At 39.9% G+C, this 18,203-nt stretch overlaps 1 protein-coding gene across 1 annotated transcript; it reads left to right on the top strand.

Annotated features, from left to right (window-relative positions):
- Positions 1-12,557: 12,557 nt before the first annotated feature.
- On the top strand, positions 12,558-17,639 carry LOC103120197 (olfactory receptor 10R2). The gene is made up of 4 exons (XM_060197093.1): positions 12,558-12,737; positions 12,838-12,933; positions 16,390-16,491; positions 16,692-17,639. The coding sequence occupies exons 1-4, from the start codon at positions 12,558-12,560 to the stop codon at positions 17,637-17,639; spliced, it is 1,326 nt and encodes a 441-aa protein (XP_060053076.1).
- Positions 17,640-18,203: the final 564 nt, after the last annotated feature.

Here is an 18,203-nt window from a genome sequence, read left to right as displayed (position 1 = left end):
AAATTGACTTTTCCTTTGCTAACCTGATACCATTTAGATGACTTGTCCGGATGGGAGAAGTTGCAACCACTTCTTCCATTTGAATTACAAGAAGGCTCCAGAAGTTCCACTTAAACTGGGTGTTGATCTATATGCCAGACCCATGCCTGGGAGGAGTCCAAATTGCAGTGGAATAGGCCCAGAAATAGATAATGGTTCAGTTATGAAGGCTGATGAGAATCTAGGTAGTTGGAAATACCTACGTAGTCAGGTATAGACCAGCCCCATTCAAAGTGTGGTCCAAAAAGCAGGAGCAGTGACAAGGAATGCTGCCTAATGGACTGAGCATAGGAATTGCTAATGTGACATCCCAGGTTCTATTCCTGGCACCATATATGGTGGATCAGAGTCTCTCTCTGTCTCAATCTCTCTCTCTCTCTCTATCTATTCTAGGGAATAAATCTACTAAGTAAATGAATCAATATTTTTTTTTAAGTTAAAACAAGTGTTAGGGTAATGGTACTACAACAGGAACAAAAGGACAGCATATCTTAGGTCCCCATAGGCCTCAGATTCAGTCTCTGCTACCACCATATGCCAGAGAGCTGAGCAGTTACTCTGGCATCTCTCTGAAAATAATTCTTTATTTTTTTAAACCAGAGCATTGCTCAGCTCTGGCATATGATGGTGTGGGAGATTGAACCTGGGACTTTGAAGTCTCAAGCACGAGAGTCTCTTTGCATTATTACCATTATGCTATCTACCCTCCACACTAAAAATAATTATTTTTATTTCTTATTTTTAATTTTTTATTACATTTATTTATTTATTGGATAGAAACAGTCAGAAATTGAGAGGGAAGGGAGGGATAGAGAGAGTGAGAGACAGAGAGACACCTGCAGCACTGCTTTACCACATGTGTAGCTTTCCCCCTGCAAGTGGGGCCTGAGGGCTTGAACCTGGGTCCTTGAGCATTGTAATATGTGCACACGACCAGGTGCACCACCACCCGGCCTCTAAAAAATAATTCTTTTAAAACAAAGCAAATAGCAAAAATAAATAAATAAATAAATAAATAAGTCTATACAGTGAATCAAGCTTCACAATAAGGCAAGAATTTGTGATGCATTCCTGACAAAATCCACATAGAAAATGAAAGTGCTGGAAAATATTTATAGCAACTCAGCTGAGTAATCATAGATCAACTCTCATAGTTAAAAAACAAGACAAGGGCTTGTGTAGACAGTCTCAGTGGTGGAGCACAGAGTTTGCATGTTTGCAGTCCAAGTTTACATCCCTGGCACATGTGCCAGGCTGATGCTCTGACTCTTCCTCTGCTCTTCTCACTCATCTAATGAATAAATATAAATAAACCTTTTTTTTAAAAAAAAAAAAAAAAAGGAAAACAATCTTATGTACCCTTTTAGTTTTCAAAATTAGTGTTGAAAGTTTTAAACTAATTTGTATATAAAGACCTGAAGGTGTATTGTTGGACATTATGCCAGCTCCCCCCTGCTCTATTGCTTAATGCTGTGGTCTATTTACATAATCATTGTTTTGTCTGAGACCTACCCTGCCTGCAGGGCATTGGTTTAATCCTCACTAGTTATATGGAAGCTTGCTATCTTTGAGCTCTTTTCCTTCTCTCAACTCACTCTCCTACCCATTTCCTTTTCCCTGACCTGCCACTTCCATCTCAGAAGATATAAAGGGCAGGTTTTTCTGATCAATACATCAAAACATTGCATTGTGTTCCTTCTCAGCCACGAGAGTTCCTGGTTCCTCTCCCGCATCACTGAGTAAGCAGCAGCCTCGGTTGGCTCTAGTCGAATTCAACCCGGAGAGCAAGTGCCCGGGAAGAAAGATCCTCAGGCTAGGCCAGCAGTGTATGAATCCTCCATCATCAATAGATTCATATGCACAAACAGATGATGAGGTTTATGTTCATAAATGAGACTAGAGATAAGGAATAGGGCTTGCAGCGCTTTGTATGCCATGTTTTTTCTTTAGATTTAGTCTCATATGAAATGGAGAACCATGTGTTCAAACAGATATATATATATATATGTGTGTGTGTGTGTGTATATGTGTATATATATATATATATATATATATATAGAGAGAGAGAGAGAGAGAGAGAGAGAGAGAGAGAGAGAGAGAAAGAATTAACCTAGAATCTCCCAAAGGTGTAGAAACATCATTAATTGAGCAGGCTCCTTGCCCTGATTTTTCATTCTTTATTTGAGACAAGGAAGACACACAAAGAGAGGGAAGGAGAGAGAGAGAGAGGAGAAACAGAACAGCACAACTATACCATCTATGGTTTTCACATTCAGTGATAGATTAGAGTCAGGGCCTCATGCACAGAAACTGGTGTGCTTTACTAGGGCATATATCTCTTAGACCTAAACAACAACAACAATAAAAATTAAATGTTATATTTTTAGAGAGAGCGAGAGAGAGACCACAGTTCAGCACATTATCCATGTGAGCTATTGTGCTGGCCCCAGAAAAAAAATTTTCAAGACCTCTTAGAGGAATTTATCTCAAGTGTTAGACAACAGAAGAAAACAAAATTTGAAGTGCAAGTGTTGGGAATGTTATGGAATTAGAACAGTAATGACTTTGAGAAGCAGGACACTTGCAGAGTCAGAGTGCTGAAGTCAGGAACAGGGAGGGAGAGCCTGGAAAAACAGACAATTTGCTGCACCATGTCTGGACACATGGGCAGTGGAAACTAGAACAGAAATTATGCCTTTGCACACTGTGGAAGGAGTCTTATTTTATTTATTTATTTATTTATTAATTATTTTTAATATCTTTATTGGAAAATTAATGTTATACATTCAACAGTAAATGCAATAGTTTCTACATGCATAAAATTTCCTAGTTTCCCATATAACAATACAAACCCCACTAGGTTCTCTGTCATTCTCTTTGGACCTATATTGCACCCCCACACACACACCCCAGCGTCATTTACTTTGGTGCAAGATGTCAATTCCAGTTCAAATTCTAATTGTGTTTTCACATCTGATCTAGTTTTTCAACTTCTGCATCAGAGTGAGATATTCAGAGTGCCATATTCATCCTTCTGTTTATGACTTATTTCACTTAACATGAATTTTTCAAGGACAATTCAAGATCGGCTGAAAACAGTGAAGTCAATTTTTTTTTATATCTGAGTAGCATTCCATTGTGTCTATAGACCACAACTTGCTCAGCCACTCATCGGTTGATGGACACCTGGGTTGCTTCCAGGTTTTGGCTATTACAAATTGTGCTTCTAAGAAAATATGTGTACACAGATCTTTTTGGATGGGTGTGTTGGGTTCCTTAAGATATATCTCCAGAAGAGGAATTGCAGGATCATAAGGTAGGTCCATTTCTAGCCTTCTGAGAGTTCTCCAGACTGTTCTCTACAGAGGTTGAAACCATTTACATTCCCACCAGCAGTGCAGGGGGTTCCTTTGTCCTCACAACCTCTCCAGCATTTGCTGCTGTTACCTTTTCTGATGTATGACATTCTCACAGGAGTGAAGTGGTATCTCATTGTTGTTTTTATTTGCATGTCTCTGACAATCAAAGACTTGGAGCATTTTTTCTTGTAGTTCTCAGCCTTTTGTATCTCTTCTGTGGTGAATATTCTGTCTATGTCCTCTCCCCATTTTTGGATGGTTTTTTTTTTGTTTGTTTGTTTTTTTGTGGTTGAGTTTGGCAAGCTCTTTATATATTTTGGTTATTAGTCCTTTGTCTTATGTATGGCATGTAAAAATCTTCTCCCATTCTGTGAGGGGTCTCTTGGTTTGCATAGTGGTTTCTTCTGCTGTGCAGAAACATTTTAATTTGATGTATTCCCATAGGTTTATGCTTGCCTTAGTCTTCTTCATGCTGGGCTAGCATGGGGGTGCCTCTTCCTGGGCACAAGCTCTCTGGGTTGGAGAGTACTCGACTGGGGTCAGCCTGGGCTGCTTCTCTCTCAGCGACACAGAGAAAGAGTCTTGAACCTGTGGCTGAGTGGTAATGCAATTGTTTTTACTGATCAGAGAGACAACGCTTTTATAGGGTAGAACTGGAAGTAGCAAGTTGGAAACAGAAATGGCTAAGAAAAGGGGTAGAGAAAGGCAAAAGCAGGCTGGGAAGGTAGAAACTTCCTTAGCAACTGTTTCAAGAGTTAACTGGTGGGATGAATGTTACGCTGCAGGCAGGGTTGGTATCAAAGAAGATAGATCAAAGGAATGGAATGGGTGAGGAACTTTCAGGCAAAACAATTATTATGTAAATAGGCCATAGTATCAGCAATGTAGGGTGGAGCATGGGGAGCTAGCTTAGTGCCTGATACTTTGTAATTGGATTCGTTTCATTGAAGATGTCTTTAAAATTTATACAGAAAAGAGTTTTGCTAATATTTTCCTCTAAGTATCTGACAGTTTTTGGTCTAATATCCAAGTCCTTGATCCACTTGGAATTTACTTTTGTATTTGGTGAAATACTGTGGTTCAGTTTCATTCTTCTGCATGTTTAAACCCATTTTTTCCCAATGCCATTTGTTAAAGAGACTCTTGTTTTCCCCATTTAATAGTCTGGGCACCTATGTCAAACATTAGATGTCCATAGGTGTGGGGGCTTACTTCTGGGCTCTCAATTCTATTCCACTGGTCAGTGTGTCTATTCATGTTCCAGTACCAAGCAGTTTTGAAGACAATGGCCCTATAATATAACTTGAGATCTGGGAGTGTGATGCCTCCAGTTCCATTCTTTCTTCTCAAGATTATTTTGGTAATTCTAGGTCTTTTTATGGTTCCAGATAAACATTTGTAGCATTTGTTCTATTCTCAAAAAAAATGTGGTTGGGATCTTGATGGAGATAGCATTAAATTGTATATGGCTCTGGGCAGTATATTGCTTTTGATGATGTTAATTCTTCCAACCCGTGAACATGGACTATCTTTCCACTTCTTTGTGTCTTCTTCAATTTCCTTGAGTAGTGACTCATAATTTTCACTATACAAGTCTTCCATTTCTTTGGTTAGGTTTGTTACTAGATATTTTATTGTTTTTCTGCCATGTGCTCCTAACCAGCTGTGCTGCCACCCAGCCCCCTATATTTTTTTGGTTTTGTTGCTATAGTAAAAGGAATTGATTTCTAAATTTAATCTACTTGTAACTTAGTGTTTGCATAGAGGATTGCCATGACTTTTGAATGTTAATTTTGTAGCCTGACACCTCACTGTATTACCTGATGATTTCCAAAATTTTCTTTCTGGATTCCTTATGTTTTTCTATGTATACTATCATGTCATCTGCAAATAGGGAGAGTTTGACTTCTTCTCTTCTAATCTGTATCCCATTAATTCCTTGCTCCTGCCTGAGTGCCATGGCAAGACTTCCAACACTATGTTGAATAGTAATGCTAATAGTGGGCAGCCCTGTCTAGTACCTGATCTGAGGGTAAGAGCTTCCAGTTTTTCACCATTGAATATGATGTGGGCTGCAGGTTTGCTATATACAGACTCCACTATCTTCAGGAATCTTCCATCTATTCCCATTTTTTGTAGTGTTTTGATCATAAAGGGATGTTTTATTTTGTCAAATCTTTCGCTGCATCTATTGATATTACCCAGTGGTTTTTGGTCTTGCTTTTATTGATGTGGTGGGTCATGTTGATTGATTTATGTATATTAAAGCAAACTTGCATCCCTGGGATAAACCCCACTTGGTCATGATAAACAATCTTTTTAATATCTGGATGGCTAGAATTGTGTTCAATATTTTAGCATCTATGTTCATCAGAGATATCATTTGTAGTTTCCTTTTGTGGTTGTGTCCCTGTCGGCTTTTGGTATCAAAGTGATATTGACTTCACAGAGGCTGGAAGGGAGTATTCCAGTGTCTTCAACCTTCTGGAAGACTTTTAAAAGTAGAGGTACTACAGATCCATGAAGGATGATATATGATATAGTGGGGGTTGTATTGTTAAATGGGAAAGTGGGGAATGTTATGCATGTACAAACTATTGTATTTACTGTTGAATGTAAAACATTAATTCCTCAATAAAGAAATTTAAAAAAAAGTAGAGGTACTAGTTCTTCTTTGAAGGCTTTGTAGAATTCACTTGTAAAATCATCTGGTCCAGGACTTTTATTTTTGGGGAGGTTTTAGATAACTGTTTCAACTTCATTATCTATGATGTGTCTGTTCATGTTATCTAGTTCCACTTTACTTAATTTTGGAAGTTGGTAGGTATCCAGGATATCATCCATTTCTTCCAGGTTCTCTAGCTTGGTGGCATATAGTTGTTCATCAAAGTTTCGCAATATATGTTGAATTTCTGTTGTGTCTGTTCTGATATCTCCTCTTTCATTTACAATATGATTTATTTGGGTTTCTCTCTTTTTTGTTTTGTAAGTCTGGCTAAAGGTTTGTCGATTTTGTTCACTCTTTCAAAGAACCAACATTTACTTTTGTTGATCTTTTGTATGTTTTTCTTATTTTCAATGTTATTGATTTCTGCCCTAACTTTAGTGACCTCAGTCCTTCTGGTTGCTTTAGGGTTTCTTTTTCCTTCTTCTTTCAGGTCTTTAAGATGTGCAATCAGGCTGTTTATTTGTGCTTTTGCTTGTTTCCTAATGTCTATGAACTTCCCTCTCAGTATTGCCTTTGCTGTGTCCCAAATAATTTGATAGCTTAGGTCTTCATTTTTATTGAACTCGAAACATTTGGATTTCTTCCTTTATTTTCTCTTTGACCAAGTAATTGTTAAGTAGTGTACTGTTGAGCTTCCATATTTTGGGAGTATTATTAATCTTTTGTTGATTGTTAAGTGTTAGTTTAATTCCACTGTGGTCTGAGAAGATGCTTGGGATTATTTCAATGCTCTTGAATTTGCTGATGCTGTCTTTGTTGCCTAACATATGGTCTATCCTTGAGAATAACCCATGCAGACTTGAGTAAAATGTGTATTCCAGTTCCTTGGGATGAATGACTCTGAAAGTGTCCAATAGTTCTAGTTTATCTATCTCCTCATTTAGCTCCCTCATGTCTTTATTGATTTTCTGCCTGGATGATCTGTCATTTTGAGAGAGTGGGGTGTTGAAGTCCCCTGCTATGACTGTGTTACTGTTAATATATTGCTGTAGCTCTTTCAGTAGAAGTTTGATATATTTAGATGGCTTCTCATTGGGTGCACTGATGTTAATAATTGTTAAGTCCTCTTGATTGACTAACCCTCTGAGCATTATATAGTGTCCATCCTTAACTTTTTTAATTTTCTTGATTTGAAAGTCTATCACGTCAGATGTGAATAGCTTTCCCTGCACTTTTTTTGTGGGCTATTGGCTTATATGATAGTTTTCCATTCTTTCACTTTGAGTCTGTGTTTGTCTGGTTGAGTTAAGTGGGCTTCCTGTAGACATCATATTGTTGGGATGTATTTTCTTATCCATCTTCTTACTCTGCGTCTTTTAATAGGTGAATTCAGGCCATTGATATCAAAGACTGAAGATATTTAATGCTATGCTTGTAGATTTTTAGAGTGTTCTTATAGATGACATATTTATGGTGGTCTGACTGTTATAGAAGACCTTTCAGAATTTCTTTCAGGGCAAGCTTGGTGATAGTTGACTCTTCCAACTGTTGCTTGTCTGAGAAGGTTTTTATGCCTCCATCTAGTCTGAATGACAGTCTAGCAGGATACAGTAGTCTTGGTTGAAAACCTTTCTCACTGAGCACTCAATAGATATCTTGCCATTCTCTTCTGGCCTGTAGTGTTTTTGTGGAGATGTCTGATGCTAATCTTTTGGGTTTTTCTCTGTAGGAGACTCTTAATTTTTCTCTTGCAGCCTTTAGTATCCTTTCTTTATCCTTATGCCTTTCCATTCTAAATATGATGTGTCTTAGTGTCTTTAAGTCTGGGTTAATTCTGTCTGGGACCCTCTGGGCTTCTTGAACCTTATGTCTTTGATGCTGTCTAGACTAGAGAAGTTGTTAGCTATTATAGCCTGAAGAATGCTTTCTCCCCTTCCCTCTCTTTCTTCCTCTGGTAAACCAATAATGCATATATTATTTCTTTTGAAGTCATCCCATAGGTCTCTGTTGTTGTTTTCAGTATTTCTTAATCTCTTTTTGAGACCTCTTACTTATTTTTTAGTTGTCTCTAATTTGTCCTCAATCTTGCTAATTCTGTCTTCAACCTCATTCTGTTCTCTCTCCCCTCTACTGTTTTCTGTAGTTCATCTATCCTGTTACCCTGTTCTGATACTGTTTTAGCTTCTTCAGCTAGTTGTGTTCTTAGTTCAGCTATTTTATCTTTCAGCTCTCTGATAACCTCGAGATAATTAGTGTTTTCTTTCAGAGTCTCATTTGTTGTTTCTGCATTTCTGATGACAATTATTCCAAACTCTATTTTGTTTTTCAACCTTTGGGGGGATTTTTTTAAAATATTTATTTTATTTATTTATTTCCTTTTTTTGCCCTTGTTGTTTTATTGTTGTAGTTATTATTGTTGTTGTTGTTGGATAGGACAGAGAGAAATGGAGAGAGGAGGGGAAGACAGAGAGGAGGAAAGAAAGATAGACACCTGCAGACCTGCTTCACCACCTGTGAAGCGACTCCCCTGCAGGTGGGGAGCCGGGGTTTGCACCGGGATCCTTATGCCGGTCCTTGTGCTTTGCACCACCTGTGCTTAACCCGCTGCGCTACAGCCCAACTCCCCCTTTGGGGGGATTTTAGCTGTTCTCTTGTCCAGGTTCATTTCTACAATATTTCTTCTTGTTGATTTAACCATTTTGTATAGTATGTTATGAGGTCCCTCTCTCAGTACTTTTCAAATTACTGATTACTCTTGCCTGGACTGACTTGTGCCTAAGTAAAGTAGTTAAAGGGTTTATAGTTGTGGAAACTGACAGTTGTTTCAATATTATTTTAATCCCTGAGTTGGAGCTCAGTGGCTTAAAAGTCTCTTTTGTTCTTTTTATTCTCTGTAGGCTATGAGAGCCTGAGGGCTTTTAAACTATAAGTAGTCTTCTTAGCTTAATCACTGACTCCTGACTACAAGATAAAGTAGGGTGGGGCAGACATAATCCAGTGGTTATGCAAAGAGACTCTCACAGCCCCACCACTAGGCTACCAAAGTATACATTGTCTCTTGAATTTCCTCCTTAGTTGTCTGTCCCCTGGTGTCATCACAGGGCCTCCCTGCTGCTTTTCCAGATTATGAGAGAAGTATCAATGGAGACTCACAGTTGCATTTGGTGAGTCTTAGGGGAGTCCTCTCCTCCCTTCAGCTGTCTTTTTGTTAGTGAAACAGACTGGAGGTGGTGTCTCAACTGGTAAAGTGCTAGACTGTTACCAGCCACTTAATCTTTCATTAGGCTCCTCTCTGTCCACCCACTACATGTGTTTGCACTCACCAGTGATTTGGTGGGTTCCTGAAGTCGTTCTTGTCCTGTATTGTTGTGGTCCCATGTGGTCTGCTGTGGGCGGAGTTTTAGTAAGGTAACCACATCTGATTTCAGCAGGCTAATGGGAAGTTGGTCCAGGTGGGACATATGTAGGGTTTAAAAGGAGGAGACATTCACATGGAGAGGTCTTTGAAATCTTTTCAGGCCCTTGGGAACTTATTCTCCCTGAGAGTTCTCTTTATTTTAACTTTATGTCTGTGTGGTTTCTACTTTATAACTTAATAAAGAAGTTTGGAACCTACATTTCAATTGTGAAGTCTTTTTTTTTTTTAAACAATTTTTAATTTTTTATATTTATTTATTTATTTTCTCTCTTATTGCCCTTGTTGTTTTTTAATTGTTGTAGTAGTTATTATTGTTGTTATTGATGTCATTATTGTTGGATAGAACAGAGAGAAATGGAGAGAGGATGGGAAGACGGGGGGGAGAGAAAGACACACCTGCAGATTGCTTTACCACCTGTGAAGCAACCCCCCTGCATGTGGGTAACTGGGGGCTCAAACCAGGACCCTTATGCTGGATCCATGCCATGTCACTGCTTAGCCATCCCTCTACACACCCTCCCCCTCCCTAGAACATAGGCTGGTAAGCAGAATGTAACAGCACAGGGAAATCTCACTTCCAACACAGGATCTAAGCAGGGACAGCAGGAGGCAGCCCTGGGGAGTGCCTCTCCCTGGTCTTCAGTGCAGAAGGTGTCTGTCCAGCAATTCTGCATTTAGACTGAGTCAGTCCTTGGGGAGTGTACAATAGGAAGAATGAATCCCCCTTGTGACCTGATGGTCTCTCCTTGGCGAGAGCCTTGAGGTCCATTCCCCCTTGGACCACAGTTACTAATTGAGAGAGGGCAGGTCCTGTCCCAGAAGAAATGTGTTAATGGTTCCCTTGGGTGCAGATAACTAGACTCATCAGGCAGGGCATTTGCTCTGGTGCTGACAACCAGAAAAGTGACTATTAATATCACCCATTGGGGGTGAAGCTAGTCCAGGCCACATGGAAGAGGCAGAATAAGCTCTGTTCTCAATTGTGAGATGGTGAGTCTTTCATTACTAGTTTGGAAACATTTTGAGAGCGTGGAAGAAAGATGTATCAGACCAAGAATGGCACAATTCATGACAAGTCACCCAAATATTTCCTTAAAGGCCCTGGGCCATGTTGGGAGAAAGGATGACTGCATTCCACTAACCTAGAACTTACATTTTGGGGACCATGAGACACTTTGACTTTGGTAATTAGGCCTTAATTCATAGAATATGTGTATGTGAGGGTTGATGAGTACAGGCCTCTGGGGTCTCCTAGTTTGTTTGTTTGTTTGTTTGTTTGTTTTATTGCCACAAGCATTATTGCTAGGGCTTTGTGCCAGCACCATGAATCCACTGCTACTGGAGGGTTTTATTTTATTCCTCCCTATTTTATTTGATAGAATAGAGAGAGGTTGAGAGGGGAGAGGCAAGAGAGAGAGAGAGAGAGAGAGAGAGAGAGCTGCAGACTTGTTTATCACTCATAAAGTTACCCTGCTATAGATGGGGAGTGGGGGGCTCAAACTCGGGTCCTTGTGCAAGTCTTTGTGCATAGAATTATGTGTGCTTAACTGGGTGTACCACTGCCTTGCCCCCTGATTTTTTTTTTTTTTTTGAGTGTGTATGTGATTCGACTTGCTTGTGACAAGGATACAGACAGGGCTCCTAGTTAACATTTTCATGTTTTCCTTTACTTTTGCTTTTTTAAAAAAAAATTCTTTATTGAGGGATTAGTAGTTTATGGTTGACAGTAAATACAATAGTTTGTACATGCATCATATTTCCAAGTTTTCCACATAACAATTCAACCCCCACTAGGTTCTTCTCTGCCATCATATTCCAGGACCTGACCATTTCCCCACCCCTCCCCAGTCTTTTACTTCGGTACAATACACCATTTTATTTTATTTTATTTCTTACAGAGAGAGAGACTACAAATGTGGTGGAGCCCCAGTTTGAATCTGGGTTACAGACATAGCAAAGCAGCACTCTATCCAAGAGAGTTATTTTTCTATCCCTTTCATGTTCTTCTCAAGTGAAGATCTGGATTTTTTTTTAATCTGAATTTATTTTTTTAAATACTTATTTATTCCCTTCTGTTGCCCTTCTTTTATTGTAGTTATTATTGTTTTTTGTTTGTTTGTTTGTTTGTTTTTTGCTGTTGTCGTTGGGATAGGACAGAGAGAAATGGAGAGAGGAGGGGAAGACAGAGAGGGGGAGAGAAAGATAGACACACCTGCAGACCTGCTTCGCTGCCTGTGAATCAACTTCCCTGTAGGTGGGGGCAGGGCTCAAACTGGGTCCTTATGCTGGTCCTTGTGCTTTATCTGAATTTCTTAATGTGATCTCAAATCATTTTCTACATCAAGATCGCAAAAGAGGGAATTAGCACCGAAGTGTCAACTTTTGCTTTGCTGGACACCTGAGGGACTAAGTGATTTGTGGAGTGGGGAAGAAAAAGGGAGGGAGTCAAGGAGGAATAAAGGAAGGCTGTGTTAGCAGCCTGGGAGTGCTTTAGAGAGCAGAGTAGTTACTCTGTGACCATGATGTCCTAAGCTCTATCCCTGGCATTGCATGTACAGAGTGACACTTTGCTTTTTTCTCTCTCTCATTTATAAACAAATAAATAAATTCAAAATAGCTGTAATTTTTTTTATAAAGCCAAACCCACTTCTCTTTAGATTATAGAAAGACAGTGTGAAAAAAAAAAAAAGGTGACTGATAAAAAGAAAAACAAATGGCTTTCCTTATAAACTCTTGCCCCACCCCCCATCTTTAGTTTAAATAATCACTGTATTAAGAAGGAATCTCTATTTGGAAGTCTGTGAAGAGTAGAAACTTTGGGACTGGGTGGGGGTGCACCTGATTGAGTGCATATGTTACAGTGAGCAAGGACCCGGGTTCAAGTCCCCAGTCCCCACCTGTTAGGGGAAAAGCTTTGCAAGTGGTGAAGCAGGGCCACAGGTGTCTCTCTGTCTCTCTATCACCCCCTTCTGTCTCAATTTCTGCCTGTCTCTAGCTAATAAATAAATAGAGAGAGTAGAGACTTCTTGGGTCCTTTTTTGTATCATTTTCACTGTGATATATTAAATCGGTGATGCATGTGTTCATTGTAGATTCTTCCTGCCTGGCTAAATTCTCCTTAGACACAAGCTGTTCTCTGCATTTGCAATTCCATACCATCAGTTTCGGGATACTGCCTCCTTGCTACCCTACTAAATCTGGAAAATCAGCTTCTTCACTTGGCTTTCCCACATCAACTGAAGTTGAAGCCCAAGTACAGATTCCTACCTCCCTGTTTCAAGCCCTAGTATGAACGGGGATGGGAAGTTGTAGTGAAAGCAAAGAGTGCCCTGGATAACAATTTCTCCATGTAGGAAACACAAGTTCTCATCAAATCCCATAGTTTTGCCTCTAAAGAAGAACTAACTATTTCAACAGTATCAAATATGGGAGCCTTGGGGCCTGAAGAGGTAAAGAAAGTTCTTTTCTAACTGCTGTTTCTAAATCCATTGATTTGTTTTTCAGCTGTGGATGCTATATTCACACATCTATCTGCAAGATCGAGTGTATTATAATAGCCACCTAGGTGCATGTGTATTTACACACACACAACAGAAGATTCACTTTTGTCAAGGTGGCTCTTTTTGTGCTTCCCCAGTGTCTTCTCTGCTTCCCTCATCTGCTATCTGTTTATATATTAAAACAATTGGGTGTTGACCACTGACTTTGTTCTGTAACTCCAGTGATGGGATGTTCACTATGCTAATGTCTCTTTTTTCTCTGTTATATTCGTAATAACAAAATTTCTGGGTCCTGGGAGATGTCTCAGCTATAGAACACATGACTTGGATGCATGAAGCCCTTAGGTTTGATCCCTGATACCATCATATATCAGGGTTGAGCACTCTTATTAAAAAAAGAATAATAAAAAATAAATGGATAAATATATAAATATCTGGATTTGCAAAATAGCTCACCCAGGATAGTCTGTCTGCTTTGTCATGTTCACAACTCAGGTTTGAATTCAGTCCCTACCACATTAGAGAAAGTATTGGTTCTGTGGTGTTTTTTAAATTTTTTCATTATTTTTTATTTATTTATTGGATAGAGACAGCCAGAAATACAGATGGAAGGTGGTGACAGAGAGGGAAAAAGATAGACACCTGAAACATTGCTTCTCCACTTGTAAAGCTTTCCCCCTGCAGGTAGGGACTGGGGGCTGAACCCATGTCCTGTGCACTGTAACATGTGCACTCAACCAGTGTACCACCATCTGGCCCCTTTGTGGTGTCTTTCTAGCTCTCCTCCTGCCTCATAGTTTCTCTCTATCTTTCCACCTGAAAAAAAGTCAGCTCAGAGTGGTGAAGCTCCAGTGACCACAATAACAAACTTATAAAAAAGAGTAAAATCACTGTATTTTAATATAAGTTTATTTTTGCCCCATAAAAAAAAATTCTTACAAACTATTTTCCAAGGTGACTCCCTAATTTTACATTTCCACTAGCATTACTGGACAATTTTATCTTTCTTCATCCTTGTCAACAGCCACCATTGTCTCTCTAAGTGATGGCTAGTCTAATGTATGTAAACTCTCATCTCAGTGCTGCTAGAATTTGCATTTCCCTGCTGGTCACATTTTCATTACCATTAACCACTTATAGACTTGGGTGAAAGGTTGAAAGGGCTTGCCCAATTAACTGCCGGATTTCTTTTACTCCTTTTTAAAGTGCTATGTATTCACTTGTATACAAATTCCTTATCAGAGAGCTGGGGTACATAGCATAATGGTTATGCAAAAGTGACTCTAATGCTTGAGGTTCCAAAGTCCCATAAACCAGAGTTAAAAAGTGCTCTGGTAAAAAAAAAAAATTCCTTGTCAGAGATGTGTTTTTTTCTGTGTGTGATCCTGCTGTTGGCTAACTCCTTATGCATTCTTGGCACTGTCATGAGAAGAAATTCAGGCAAACATACACCACAAAACTTAGAAAAGAGTATGTTTTTATTTATTTATTATCAATATTATTTACTTTATTTTTTACCAGAACAGTGTTCAGCTGTGGCTTATCATGGTGTGGTGGACTAAACTTAAGATTTTGGAACCTTGGTCTTTTTGTATAGCTATTAGGCTATTTCCCAACCCTCCCAACTACCCCCACCCCTCCTCCTGCTTTTATTTGGAAAAAAAAAAAGATACACAGACTACAAACAGAATATTGTTTTTAACTCAGATTAAAAGAAACCTGCTCAGAGCTGCATGTATATTTTTGTGGAACTCTTTTAATATTTACATCAATGACCTCCCAGAAACTTCTTCAAGGAAGTTCATCTACGTCGATGACATCTGCTGTGCAACTCAGGCATCCAAGTTCGACATCCTCGAGGAAACACTCACGAAAGACATGTCTCTGATATCTGATTACTGTAAAAAATGATGACTGATCCCTAGCACTGCAAAAACGGTATCATCTGTTTTCCATTTACACCATGCCTCGGCCTCGCGTGAGCTTAATGTGCAACTTGGCGATACGAGAATCCGGCATGAAGCCCAGCCAGTCTATCTTGGCGTTACTCTCGATCGCACTCTGTCATTTCACAAACATCTCATAAAAACTGCAGCAAAGGTGGGCGCGAGGAATAACATCATTGCAAGACTGGCCAGCTCCTCGTGGGGCGCGAACGCTTCCACACTACGATCATCATCCCTGGCATTATGTTATTCCACTGCAGAATACTGTGCCCCAGTATGGTTCCGTAGCCCCCATGTCCACTTGGTCGATTCCAAATTATATTCCTCCATGAGGATAATTTCTGGAACCATCCATTCCACCCTGGTTCCATGGCTGCCAATTCTTAGCAACATCGCCCCGCCAGATATTCGTTGGGATGCGGCATCATCTAAGTTCATTTCCCACGTCTACGCTCGACGGGTCCTGCCAATATATGTGGATATCTTCGCCCACTCTGTCCAACGCTTGACGTCTCGTCATCCAATCTGGTCCCCTATGCCTACACTGAACTTCTCTGTTCCAGACTCTTGGAAACAGAGTTGGCAGTCAGCTGAGGTAAAGAGCAAACACCTCATTACAGACCCCTGCAAGCATCAACCCGGCTTTGACCTAGCACGTTATGATTGGGCCTTCCTCAATCGCTATCGAACAGGCCATGGCTGGTGTGCTGCTATGTTCCACCGCTGGGGAGCCAGAGATGACCCAAACTGCCCCTGCGGCTACAGACAGACTGTGACCCACATAGTCAACGACTGCCACCTCTCCAGATTCAAAGGAGGTCTTGAAACTTTACATCAGGCTCAATGTGACGCTGTTAACTGGCTATGGAAGAAGGGCAAATGCTAGAAGAAGTCGAAGGGATAATCCAGCATATTATTGTAAAACAAAGAAATGAGATAGATTGATCTATAAGAGACACAAATTAACAATTTCAGTTTTTGGTTATTTTGGGGGGTGTAAACACACAAACATTGGGGGGTGAGAGAAATTATGCTAAACCAGAGAGACAATGGGTTATGTGACTGGTACCTGTGGACAAGCGCAGATATTGAAGAAGGGAAAGAGATAAGATTAAGTTTTATTGACTGTGTCTTAAAAAATAGTGGGGATGCAGTAATTTACTTAAGTGCTCTGTGTACCCTAGAGCAATGCATTTCAAGCATTTTGTATTTAACATTGCCTGAAACTGTCAATAGTTACCTGAAAATCAGTTCTGTAAAGGACCCCAACAAAGCCCAACAATAGTAATCAAATTTCCTTTTAGGAATGTTAACCTGAGGTATTCATGGTGTTTGGGCAGAAACTGAAATTTGAAGGGCCTGATAAATTTAGGCAGCTATTTTACTTAGTTTGTTTTTTATCAGAAGAATGACACCCTCAGAGATGTCTTTCTTCTAATTCCCCTAATCTCTGTGTTAGGTTACACAGGAGATGAGAATAAAGGTACCTAATGGATTTAGAAGGTTGTTACTCAGAGAAATTACCCTGCATTATTCAGGTGTGCCCAATGAAATTTCAGAGGTCTTTAAAAGTAAGTGAGAAACTCTGAAAGAAAGAGATGTGTCTCCTTTGGTTTTGATATAGGAGACAAATTAGCGGACAACAAAATGTGAGAGACCAGTAGTAAAGAGATATCTTCCCTGTGACCTGAAGATAGGTCTGTACTCTTCAGACGAATGTCCTTGAACTTGACTTTGTCCCACTTCTTCCTATCTCTACAGGTCTTGGCAGAAAATATCACACTGGTCACTGAGTTCCTGCTGCTGGGTTTTTCAAGCCTTGGGGAAATCCAGCTCGCCCTCTTTGTGGTTTTCCTCTTGCTCTACTTAGTTATTCTTAGTGGCAATGTCACAATTATCAGCGTTATCCACTTGGATCAGAACCTCCACACCCCAATGTACTTCTTTCTAGGCATCCTCTCCACATCAGAGACCTTCTATACCTTTGTCATCCTCCCTAAGATGCTCCTCAATCTCCTTTCTGTGGCCAGGACAATCTCCTTCACTTGCTGTGCACTCCAAATGTTCTTTTTCCTTGGCTTTGCTATTACCAACTGTCTACTCCTGGGTGTGATGGGCTATGACCAGTATGCTGCCATTTGCCAGCCTCTACACTACCCCATCCTCATGAACTGGAGGACATGTGGAAAGTTAGCGGCAGCCTGTGGGATTGGAGGCTTTTTGGCCTCTTTCATAGTCGTGAACCTTGTTTTCAGCCTACCTTTCTGCAGCGCCAATGAGGTGAACCATTATTTCTGTGACATCTCACCAGTTATCCGCCTGGCTTGTACCAGCTCAGACTCACATGAGTTGGTCATATTCATCTGTGGGGTCCTTGTGCTAGTGGTCCCATTTCTGTTCATCTGTGTGTCCTATTTCTGCATTGTGAGGACCATCCTAAAGATCCCCTCTGCAGAAGGCAAGCGCAAAGCCTTCTCCACCTGTGCCTCCCACCTCACTGTGGTCATCATCCACTATGGCTGTGCTTCCTATATCTACCTGAGGCCCACGGCCAACTACGTGTCCAATAGGGATAGACTGGTGACAGTCACGTACACCATTGTCACTCCATTATTAAACCCCATGGTCTACAGTCTCAGAAACAAGGATGTTCAAGTTGCTATCAGGAAAGTATTGGGGAAGAAAGCATCTCTCAAATTATATAATTGAAATACTCTGGGACTGTGGAAAAGCCAGCGTCTCTATCATATGCATCTCATATCTGCAGTTGTTTTTATTGAAATTGGATAATTTTGTAAGATGCAGTGTTTTTCTCTAGACAGTTCATTTAAATCCAGTCTGAAGGGATAGGGGAAATAACACAGTGGTAGCACACAAGACTTGTATACAACTTGACCCTAGTTTAGCTCTTAGCACCACCAATAGACAAATGTGAGTAATGCTCTATTAAAAAAAATAATAAGCACACTATAGTTTTTAGATTTTCAGTGATCTCCTGATGCTAAACATGTGACACCTAAAAATAAAAATTTTATTTAAAGTTCAAAATGTTCTCCTTTCCTTGATATTGATCTTCTTTAATTAGTGAAGACTTTTGGGGGGCCATTGCAGGGTGCCTTGTATATTATCTCTGCCAGCCATCACTTGCATCTCTCTCCAGCTTCAGTAATTGATATTCAAGGATTATTTCTTTTTAATTTCTTTATTGGGGAATTACTGTTTTACATTCAACAGTAAATACAATAGTTTTTACATGCATAACATTTCTAAGTT

The sequence above is a fragment of the Erinaceus europaeus genome, chromosome 9 (assembly GCF_950295315.1).
Source record: "Erinaceus europaeus chromosome 9, mEriEur2.1, whole genome shotgun sequence".
Taxonomy (NCBI): Eukaryota; Metazoa; Chordata; class Mammalia; order Eulipotyphla; family Erinaceidae; genus Erinaceus; species Erinaceus europaeus.
The sequence above is the reverse complement of the archived record's forward strand: the minus strand, read 5'-3'. Positions and strand labels throughout refer to the sequence as shown.